This window comes from Neomonachus schauinslandi, chromosome 2 (genome assembly GCF_002201575.2).
Source record: "Neomonachus schauinslandi chromosome 2, ASM220157v2, whole genome shotgun sequence".
NCBI classification, from domain to species: Eukaryota; Metazoa; Chordata; class Mammalia; order Carnivora; family Phocidae; genus Neomonachus; species Neomonachus schauinslandi.
In genome coordinates, this window is record NC_058404.1 from 35983609 (window position 1) to 35995368 (window position 11760).

Here is an 11760-nt window from a genome sequence, read left to right on the forward strand (position 1 = left end):
TCTTTCCTTCCTTCCTTCCTTCCTTCCTTCCTTCCTTCCTTCCTTCCCTCCTTCCTTCTTTCCTTCCTTCCTTCCTCCATTCCTTCCCTCCTTCCTTCCTTCCTTTCTTACAGTTTATTTATTTATTTAAGTCATTTCTATACCCAGTGTGGGGCTCGAATTCATGACCCTGAGATGAAGAGTCACATCCTCTTCTGATTGAGCCAGCCAGGTGCTCCTTTCAATACTGTGTTTTGAGATTCATTCAGTGTTGTTTTATGTCACAATAGTTTCTTCCTTTTTATTATGTGTGACACTTTGTTGTTTAAATATAGCACAATCTGTTTTTTCATTTACTTGCTAATGGATATTTGAGTTAAGAGTAGTGGGCCATTATTTCAAATTCCTAAAAGTAGAATTGCTGGATCATATAAGTGTGTACGTTCATGAGAAATTGGCAAACTATTTTCCAAAGTGTTGTATTATTTTACACTCTTATCAGCAACACATGAAACTTAATTTCCTCCACATCATCACCAAAATGTGATGTTGCAGCCTTTTAAATTTTAGCCATTACAATGGTTTTCGTTTGTATTTTCTTTGAGTATAATGATGTTGAGCCTGTTCTCATGTCCTTATTAACCATTAAGTTGTTTGGTTTTTTTTATTATTGATTTGTAAGAGTTTTTTTCCCTATAGGCTGTCTACTAGTCCTTTGTCAAACATGTATATTACAAATATTTGTTTCCAATCCATGTATTACCTTTTTGGTTGCTTAACAACATCTTTGAATAGCAGGCATTTTTTATTTTTTATGAAGACCAATTTATCATTTTTTTTCTTCTGTGGTCATGCTTTTTGTACCCTAAGAAATCTTTGCCTACTCAAGCTCATGAATATTTTCTCTTATGTTTTCTATGAGAAGTTTTACAATTATCGCTCACATTTAGTCTTTGATCCATTTTGGGTGTGTTTTGTGTTTGGGGAGATTTTTTTTGAGGTTAATTATGCTCCATTTGAATATCAAATTTTTCTAGTAGTATTTGTTAAAATGACTATCTTTTCACCATTGTATTACCTTAGCATTCTTATGAAAGTAAATTACTATACATGTGTATCTATCCCTGTATTCTTTTCTGTTTATTTATGTAACCATACTTATGCCAATTCTACACTATTTTAATTAATGTGTTTTCACAGTAAATTTTGAAAACAGGTAATGTAAATCATCCAACTTTGTTCCTTTTTTCCAGGATAGTTTTATTATTGTGAGACCTTTGTATTTCCATATAAATTGGAGAATCAGCATGTGAATATAGGGACTTTATTGGAATTGTGTGGTATTCATACATCCATTTTTGGAGAATTACTTTTTTTTAATTAAAATTGTCTGCAAATCAATGTACATGGTGTATATCTCCACTTATTTAGCTCTTCTTTCATTCATTTAGTTTTTCTATGGTTGTTTCTATAACATTGTTTAAAAATTTTATTTAACAATTATCCATTGCTAGTATAGAAAATACAATTGACTTTTGTGAATTCACCTTGGATCTAGTGTCAATTAGAAATGTTGAGAATAGTCTTTGCTTTGTTTTTATTGGGGGGGGAGGGAGCTTTCTGAGTTTCACCACTAAATATAATGTTAGATAGAAGTTTTTTTGGTAAACATATACCCTTAGCATGTTGAGGAAGTTCCTTTCTATTTCTAGTTAGTTGAGAGTTCTATTTCTAGTTAGTTAACCAATTCTTAAATCAAGAATTGGTGTTGAATTTTGTCCAATGTCTTATTTTTGTGTCTATTGAGCTGATTCAAATGAGTTTTCTCCTTTTAAAAATTAATTAATTAATATGGTGCATTTCATTGATTGGTTTTTGAATGCTAACCCAACCATGCATTCTGACATTAGCTTCACTTGCATTTTTCTGTATATATAGTGCTAGATTTAATTTGCTGATATTTTGTTTGGGATGACAGCACTTATCTTCACAAGGGGATTGTATTGTGCAGTTTTGTCTTTTCTTGTAATATTTTCTGGTTTAAGCATCAAGGCAATTCTGAACTCAGTACTTTCTGAAAGAATTTATTCACGATTGGTATTATTCCTATTTATTTATTATTTTTATTGTGGAAGAGCACTTCACATAAGATCTACTATCTTAAATCTACCCTCCTAGAGATTTTATAGCTTTACATTTTACATTTAATTTATGATCCATTTTGAGTTATTTTTTGTGAAAGGTAGAGTCAGTGTCTAGTCATTATTTCCCATGTGAATGTCCAGTTTTTCCAGCACCATTTGTTGGAAAGACTATCCATTCTCCTTTGAGCTGCATGTACTCCATTGTTAAAGATTTATTGTCTGTGTTGGTCTGTTTCTGGGGTTTTTATTTTGTTCCAGTGATCTCTTTGTTTATTCTTTTGTGAATACCATACTGTCATTATAGTTTATAGTAAGTTTTGAAGTTGGGTGTTGTCAGTTCTTCAGTTTTCTTCCTCATTTTTTTTTTTCTTCTCCTCCTCCTCCTTTTTCTTCTTCTTCTTTCTCTTCCTTCTCTTCAGCATTATGTGATTATACTGCATTTTTTTTGCATCTCCATATAAACTTTAGAATCAATTTATCAATATCTACAAAATAACTTGCTGGAATTTTTATTGAAATTGCATTAAATCTCTAGATAAAATTGGGAAGAAGTGACATCTTTTTTTTTTTAAGATTTTATTTATTTACTTGTCAGAGAGAGAGAAAGACGGAGAGAGAGCACAGGCAGGGGGGAAAGCAGGCTCCCCGCTGAGCAAGGAGCCGGATGCGGGACTTGATCCCAGGACCCTGGGATCATGACCTGAGCTGAAGGCAGACGCTTAACTGACTGAGCCACCCAGGCGTCCCAAGAAGTGACATCTTAACAATATTGAGTCTTCCTATCCATGAACATGGAATATCTCTCCATTTATTTATGCCTTCTTTGATTTCTCTCATTAGAGTTTTGTAGTTTTTCTCATACAGATTCTATAATAGTTTGTTAGAACTATTCCCAAATACTTCATTATTTTAGTGCTAATATAAATGGCATCATGTTTTTTATTCAAATTCCCATTTTTCATTCTTGGTATACAGGAAAACAATTGACTTTTTTTTTTAAGATTTTATTTATTTGACAGAGAGAGAGAGAGTGAGCACGAGCATAAGCAGAGGGAGCTGCAGAGGGAGAGGGAGAAGCAGACTCCCTGCTGAGCAGGGAGCACGATGCGGGGCTCCATCCTAGAACCCCGGCATCATGACCTGAGCTGAAAGCAGACACTTAACCAACTGAGCCACTCAGGAACCCCAACAATTGACTTTTGTATATTAACTTTGTATCCAGCAATCTTGTAATTAATTAGTAGTCCAGGAGATTTTAATTTTTTTTTTTTGCTTTTTGGTCAATCATTTGGGATTTTCTTTACATAGTCAATCACAGAATCTATGGAAGAAGCAGTTTTTTTTTCTTCTCAACCTGTATATTTTTCATTTCATTTTCTTTTCTTACTGAATTAGCTAGAACTTACAACAAGATGTTGAAAGGAGTGGTGATGACCATCCTTGTCTTGTTCCTGATCTCAGGGGGAAAGCTTATAGTTTCTCAACATATATAAGATATTAGCTGTAGGTTTTCTCTGTATGTTCACTATCAAATTTAGGAAGTTTCTCTCTATTCCTAGTTTGCTAATATTTTGTATAATTCATTAAGTGAGTATTGGGTTTTGTCAAATGCTTTTTCTACATCAGTTGTTATGGTCATATGGTTTTTCTTCTTCAGCCTGTCAATATGATGAATTGATTGATGTGTGAATGATTATGAGAGATATTGATCTGTAATTTTCCTTTTTTGTAATGTTTCTGGGTTTGGTATTAGAGTAACACTGGCCTCATAGCATAAGTCAGGAATTTCACACATCAATTTTGGGAGAGTATTGTGTCTGTAATTCCCTGGGGTGAAGGCAGTATGAACTTTTCCTGGGTTCTGTCCTAGTTGCTTCTTCTCTTGGCTAATTTTAATTTGCATACTTTCCATATAATAAACCATAACTGTGAATATAAAAGCTTTCAATGAGTTCTGTGAGTCCTTCTAGTAAATTACCAAACCTGAGAGTGGTTTTGGAAATCCATTGAACTTGTGTTTGGTGTAAGTAGTGAGGGATGTTTTGGGGGTGTTCTAACTGCAGTGGGCATAAACTCTACACACCCTTACCCCCCCCAACATTATTGAAGTATGACTGACAAGTAAAAATTATGTTTTTAAGGTGTTCAACATGATGTTTTGATATACGTATACCTTCTGAAATGATTACTGCAATCAAACTAATTAACCTAACCTTCACTTCACATAGTTACCATTTTTTTTTTTTTGTATGTGGTGAGGACACTTTATCTATCCTCTTAGCAAATTTCAAATATACGATACAGTATTGTTAACTATAGTCATCATGTTGTACAGTGGATCCTGAAAACTAATTCATTCTTAAATGAAAATTTGTACCTTTAGAACAGTATCTCCCCTTTTCCCTCACCCTCCAGACACTATTAACCACCATTCTGCTCTCTCTTACTATTCTCTATTTTCTGAAAAAAGTTGTTTCATATATTTTTCCTAGTTTTCTAGTTGGGTAAGAGTTTCTTGGTACCAGTTACTCTGTTTTGACCTGAAGTGAAAGTCTTAATTTAGTATTTTAATTGTTTAGAGATGCAGAACTATAAATGTTGACAGCATTCATATTCTTCCCCAAAACTCAAAAAATAAGCCCAGTAAGTATAGTTCCTGCCAAAGTTTATATTATTATCATGATGTCTTTTTACTTGTACATTCCATTAATTCATAGCAATGTGGAGCTGCTCCCTGTTGTAATTTTCGTACTTGTACACTGAAACCAGGATCACGGTGTGATGCAGGATTATGCTGCAGGGACTGTCAAGTAAGATTTAAGTTTATTAATATCTTCTAAGTATATAATGAATCATGTCTTAGATACTTTAAATCACTTAGACCTATAGCTGTAAATAAAAATAAATGAACTTTCTGAAACTAATATTATACTGTATGTTAACTAACTGGAATTTAAACTAAAACTTAAAAAAATAAGTGAACTTTCAAATAAAGAAAAATATACTAAATTCAGAATCAGATTTTTGATTTTGTGAACCTTAATTGGATGTTCAGGTTTTCTTCTTATGCCATTATTCTGCCTAACTTGATCCTGTTGTTCTTAAGCCTTGATTGAGAGCTATCATACAATTTTCAATACAGAAGATCTCCCTTAAAAGGGACTTTTTATTGGGCGCCTGGGTGGCTCAGTTGGTTAAGTGACTGCCTTCGGCTCAGGTCATGATCCTGGAGTCCCAGGATCGAGTCCGCATCGGGCTCCCTGCTCGGCAGGGAGTCTGCTTCTCCCTCTGCCCCTCCCGCCTCTCATGTGCTCTCTCTCATTCTCTCTCTCTGAAATAAATAAAATCTTTTTAAAAAAGGGACTTTTTATTTACTCTATTCATTATTTATATTTTTAGAAATAATATTGTTACTGGTTGTGATAGGTATCTGTAGGTATGTAATTGAAAGACACAGCAGTTTCCCATAAATGTATAAATAATGAAACTTACTAGAATAACACTTTTTAATTTTATTGTTATGTTAATCACCATACATTACATCATTAGTTTTTGATGTAGTGTTCCATGATTCATTGTTTGCATATAACACCCAGTGCTCCATTCAGTACTTGCCCTCTTTAATACCCATCACCAGGCTAACATATCCCCCCCCTCCCCTCTAGAACCCTCAGTTTGTTCTCAGAGTCCATAGTCTCTCATGGTTCGTCTCCCCCTCCGATTTCCCCCCTTTATTTTTCCCTTCCTGCTATCTTCTTTTTTTTTTTTTAACATGTAATGTATTATTTGTTTCAGAGGTACAGGTCTGTGATTCATCAGTCTTACACAATTCACAGTGCTCACCATAGCACGTAGAATAGCACTTTCTAAATGCTATGTTAGCACACAGTTTAAACTATAAATTTATTATTTATTCAAAGATCATTTAATTGAAAGATCACATATTAGTTTATATGTTGAAGATGTTGACTCTTGTCCCGTTTTCCTTTTCAGCTCCTGCAATACATTTGTAACAGATTTGTCATATGACAGTCCCTCTATTGAACTACCTACCATGCGTTCTGTGTTCTTGACTATCCTCGACTAATGCAGTTTTGTTATTTTTTTCTAGAATCTTATCATGTGGTTACATTCTTACCTCTGTGATCTTTTTGTTGTCAACTGGAAATCATCAATTAAGAAGTATGAGATAGACGCCCCTTTAAGATTGTTTATATACATTTTCAGATTCTGTATATGAAAGTGTTAATTAACTACAGGATAATTCAGGAGAACAATTATGATTGAGTTTCTTCTCTAAGAACCGCCTCTTTAACTACCCTTTGGTTTTCCTCTGTTAATTCTCAGTTATTTATGTATCATATTTGTCATAGAATTACAAATATTCCATACTTACAAACTATACTTTGAATAAGTGTATTTTGTTTGGAAATTGTCTGAATTACACTGTTTTCACCCAAGAAATAATTATTTCAAGCTAAAGTGATTTTTCCTCCTTTGTACTGAAACACAGACAGAACTTTGGCTATCATCACATCATATTTGTGTTATACTTTTCATGTGCATATGCTTATTTCCTGTTGTAGTTAATAACATTCAATTTTTTTCAATATGATAAACATAATGCTTTATACAAAGAAGGTACTAATAGACATTAATGAATAAATAGATCATTAAACTATAAATAGAATTAATTTTGAAATAGAACAATTTTGAAATAAATACTGAGAAACACAACACTCTTAAAGGTAGTGCTTTATTTTTTATATTTTAATTTCTATTAGATTGAAAGAGCAGGTGTTCAGTGTAGGGGAGCAAAACATCATGAATGTGATATTGCTGAGTTTTGTGATGGAAGCTCACCGCAGTGTCCATATGATGTAACTATACAGAATGGACATGTATGTAAAGAAAAATATATGTGTTATGATGGAGGCTGCCAGGATCCAGATGCACGTTGTGAGATCACATTTGGAAAAGGTAATGTTGTTTTGTAAAATCTACATAGTTGGTACTTTATATTTTTATTTACATCACCAAGACAAGTGGCAATTAATTATATGCATAATTATATACATATGTATGCATGTATAATTTAAATTTTATCTATATATTTAAATTCTTTATTCTATTGAACATCTATATTTTTATTTTTTCAAACTTTATTAAGGTATAACTGATAAAGAAAGATACATATTTAAGGTATATGAATTAATGTTTTGATGTTTTGTGAAATAATTGCCACAATCAAGGTACTTAAAATATTAGTTATATATGTATACCAATAAATGAAATTGCTTGATCATAATGTTCATTTTTAATTTTTGAGGAGTCTATATATAGTTTTCCATAATGGCTGTGCCAACTTCATTCCCAACAACAGTGTATAAAGGTTCCACTTTCTCCACATCCTTGCTAGCACTTTTTATTTTCTATCTTTTTGATAATAGCTATCCTAAAAGGTGTAAGTTGTGGTTTTGAGTTATATTTTTCTGATGATTAGTGATGCTGAGCACATTTTCATAAATCTGGTGGTCATTTGTATGTCTTCTTTTGAGAAATGTCTATGCAGGTCTTTTGCTATTTTCAAATCTCATTATTTGTTTTTGCTCTTGAGTTGTATGAGTTATTACATATTTTGTAGATTAACCCATTATCAGATACGTGGTTTGCCAATATTTCTCCTACAGGTCTCATTTTCACTCTGTTGATTGTTTCCTTTATTAAGAAGTTTTTTAGTTTGGGCGCCTAGGTGGCTCAGTCAGTTGAGTGTCTGACTCTTGGTTTCAGCTTAGGTCATGATCTCATGGGTCTTGGGTCCAGCCCCACATCAGGCTCCCTGCTCAGTGGGGAGTCTGGAGTCTGCTTGAAAGATTCTGTCCTTCTGCCCCTCCTCCCTTTCTTGCTCTCTCTAAAAATAAATAAATAATTTTTGTAAAAAAAGAAGTTTTTTAGTTTGATGCAGTTCCACTTGTCTATTTTTGTTTTTGTTGTCTGTGCTCTTATGTCATATCTAAATATTATTTCCCAGACCAATGTTCAAGAGCTTTCTCCTGTTTTCTTCTTGTAGTTTACAGTTTCAGGTCTTAAGTTTAAACCTATCCTGACCCTTACCGCCTTCTGCAGCTTTATTGAGATGTAATTGACCTATAGCATTGTGTCATTTTAAGGTATATAACATGTTGATTTGGTATGCTTATATATTACAAAATGATTACCACTATACTGTTAGCTAACACCTCTATCATGTCCTTTAATTACCATTTGTTTCTGTGGTGAGAACATTTAAAATCTTTTCTCCTAGTAACTTTCAAGTATGTTATACAGTAGTATTAAGTATAATCATCATGTTGTACATTAGAACCCCAGAACTTAATTCATCTTATAACTAGAAATTGGTACCCTTTGACAAACATCTCTCCCTTTCCCCCACCTACCAGCCTATGGTAATCACAGGCTATGTACGCTTTGTTTCTTTGAGTTCAGTTTTTTGTTTTTTAGTGATTTCACATATAAGCAATATTATAGAGCGTTTGTCTTTCCTTGTCTAACTTATTTCACTTGGCATAATGCCCACAAGTTTATCCATGTTGGCACAAATGGAAGGATTTCCTTCTTCCTCATGACTGAATAAAATGTTATTTTATATAAATACTACATTTTCTTTATTGATCCATCCATTGACAGACACTGTTTCCATATCTTGCCTATTGTGAATAATGCTGATACAAACATGAGGATGCAGATTTCTGTTCAAGATTCTGTTTTCATTTCCCATGGATACGAAGTGGATTAGAAATGGGATTGCTGGATCATATGGTAGTTCTACTTTTAACTTTTTGAGAAACCACCATACTGCTATTCATAGTGGCTATACCAATTTACGTTTCCACCAACAGTGCGTAAGTGTTTCATTTTCCCCATATTTTCGCCGTTTGTTATTTCTTGAGTTTTTGATGAGAGCCATTCTAATAAATGTAAGGAGTTATCTCATTGTGGTTTCAGTTTGCATTTCTCTGATATTAGTGATATATTGAGCATATTTTCATGTACCTTTGGCTATTTTTATGTCTTTGAAAATAGTCTATTCTATTCCTTTGCTCATACCTAAATCAGATTGTTTGGGTTTTTGCTATTGAGTTTTACAAGTTCTTTATATATTTTGGACATTTTCCTTACCAAATACATGATTTGCAGATATTCTCTCCCATTCCATAGATCGTTTTCATTTTTTGATTGTTTCTTTTGCTATGCAGGAGCCTTTTAGTTTGATGAAGTCCCATTTATTATTTCTTGTTTTTGCTGCATGTGCTTTGGTGTCATATCTAAAAAGTCATTGCCAACAACAATGTCAATGTCAATGCTTTTTCCTTATGTCATCTTCTAGGATTTTTATGGTGTTCATTCTTACATTTAAGTCTTTAATCTATTTCAAGTTAATTTTTGTGAATTGTGTAAACCAGGGGTTTACTTTTATTCTTTTGCATGTGAACATCCTGTTTTCCCAATGTCATTTATAGAATAGATTCTCCTTTCCTTGTTGAGTATTTTTAGCTCCCTCATCAGATTATTTGTTGAGCATATACATGGGGTTTTGTTCTGGGCTCTCCATTCTGTTCCATTGGTTTGCTCTTCTTGTAACAGTATCATACTGTGTAATTGAAATCAGGAATTGTGTACCTCTAGTTTTGTTTTTTTTCTCAGGATTGCTTTGGCTTTTCAAAGTTTCTGTGGTTCCATACAAATTTTAGGAATTTTTTTCTATTTCTGAAAAATGCCATTGGAATTTTGATATAGATTGCATTGAAACTGCAGATGGTATTGGGTAGTATTGACTATTAATTCTTCTGATCCAGGAACACAGGATTTCTTTCCTTTTGTATCTTAGATTTTTTTCATGAAAGTCTTGTAATTTTCAGGGTACAGATCTCTCACTTATTTGATTAAATTTATTCTGAAGTATTTTATTGATTTTGATGCTAGTGAGAAAGGTATTACCTTTATTTCTTTTTAAGCTGTTTTGTTGTTAGTGTATAGAAATTCAAATGATTTCTGTATGTTGATTTTGTACCCTACCGAGTTACTGAATTTAATAGTTCTAACACACCTTTTTGGTTGGGTCTTTAGGACTATCTCTATATAAGATTATATTTTCTGCAAGACAGTTTTACTTCTTTCTTTCCATTTTGGGTGCCTTTTATTATTTTTCCTCCCTGACAGCTCTCATTACAACTTCTGGTACTGTGTTGAATATGAGTGGTGTGAATGAGCACATTTGTCTTATTCCTCATCTTACAGAAAAAGCTTTCAGCTTTTCACAATTGAGTATGATGTGGCTGTGGGTTTATTATATGTGGCCTTTATTTTGTTAAGGTATGTTCCTTCTATACTCAATTTGCTGATTATTTTTATCATGAAAGGATGTTGTATTTTGTCAAATGCTTTTTCTGTTTTTAATGAGAGGATCTTATGATCTTTTATCTTTCATTCTATTAATGTGGTATATCACAGTTATTGATTTGCATATGTTGTACTATCCTTGCATTCCAGAGATAAATACGATTTGATAATGGTGTTTGGTTCTTTTAATGTTCTGTTGAATTTAGTTTAGCAATATTTTGTTAAGAATTTTTACATCTGTATTCATTAGAGATGTTGGTCTATAGTTTTCTTATAGTGTTCTTATTTGACTTTGGTATCAATATAAAGCTGACCTCATAGGATGAATTTGGAAATAGTCTCTCCTCTTCAGTTTTCTGGAAGAGTTTGAGAATGATTGGCATTAACTCTTCTTTAAGTGTTTGGTATAATTCACCAGGGAGACTATCTGGCTTGGCCTTTTCTGTGTTGGGAGGTTTTCGATTACTGATTCTATCTCATTACTCACTATTGGTCTGTTCTGATTTTCTATTTTTTCATGATTTAGTATTGGTTGGTTATGTTTCTAGGAGTTTATCTACTTTTTATCTACTTTTTCTAGGTTATCCAATTTGTCAGCATATAATTATTCATAATAGTTGATGATGATCCTTTGCGTGTTTATGTTATCAGTTATAATGTTTCTTCTTTAATTTATGGTTATTTATTTGAATCTTCTTCTTTTCTTAGTCTAGTTGGATATTTGTCAATTTTGTGTGTCTTTTCAAGAAACCAACTCTTATTTTGTATTTCTTTCCATCTGCTAATCTGGTGGCTTGTTTGTTCTTTTTCCTTTTTCCTTGAGGTATAGAGTTAGGTTGTTTATTTGAGACCTTTTTTTTTTCATATATGGAGGCTTTTGTTGCTATAAACTTCCCTCTTAGAACTGCTTTGCAGAATCCTATAGATTTTGATATGTTGTTCTTCCATTTTCTTTTTTTTTTTAATTTTTTTTATTCTTATGTTAATCCCCATACATTACATCATTAGTTTTAGATGAAGTGTTCCATGATTCATTGTTTGTGCACAACACCCAGTGCTCCATGCAGAATGTGCCCTCCTCAATACCCACCACCAGGCTAACCCATCCTCCCACCCCCCTCCCCTCTAGAACTCTGTTTGTTTTTCAGAGTCCATCGTCTCTCATGGTTCATCTACCCCTCCAATTTCCCCCGCTTCATTCTTCCCCTCCCGCTACCTTCTTCTTCTTTTTTTTTTT

The 11760-nt window shown here is 33.0% G+C and overlaps 1 protein-coding gene across 1 annotated transcript in view; it reads left to right on the forward strand.

Annotated features, from left to right (window-relative positions):
- The window catches only part of LOC110573134 (disintegrin and metalloproteinase domain-containing protein 32-like), a 191288-nt gene that overhangs the window by 126077 nt on the left and 53451 nt on the right, over nucleotides 1-11760 (forward strand). Inside the window, exons 13-14 of the mRNA XM_021681555.1 lie at nucleotides 4841-4933; nucleotides 6908-7103. Of these exons, the coding sequence (XP_021537230.1) occupies nucleotides 4841-4933; nucleotides 6908-7103 (289 nt within the window). The remainder of the gene's footprint in view (nucleotides 1-4840; nucleotides 4934-6907; nucleotides 7104-11760) is intronic.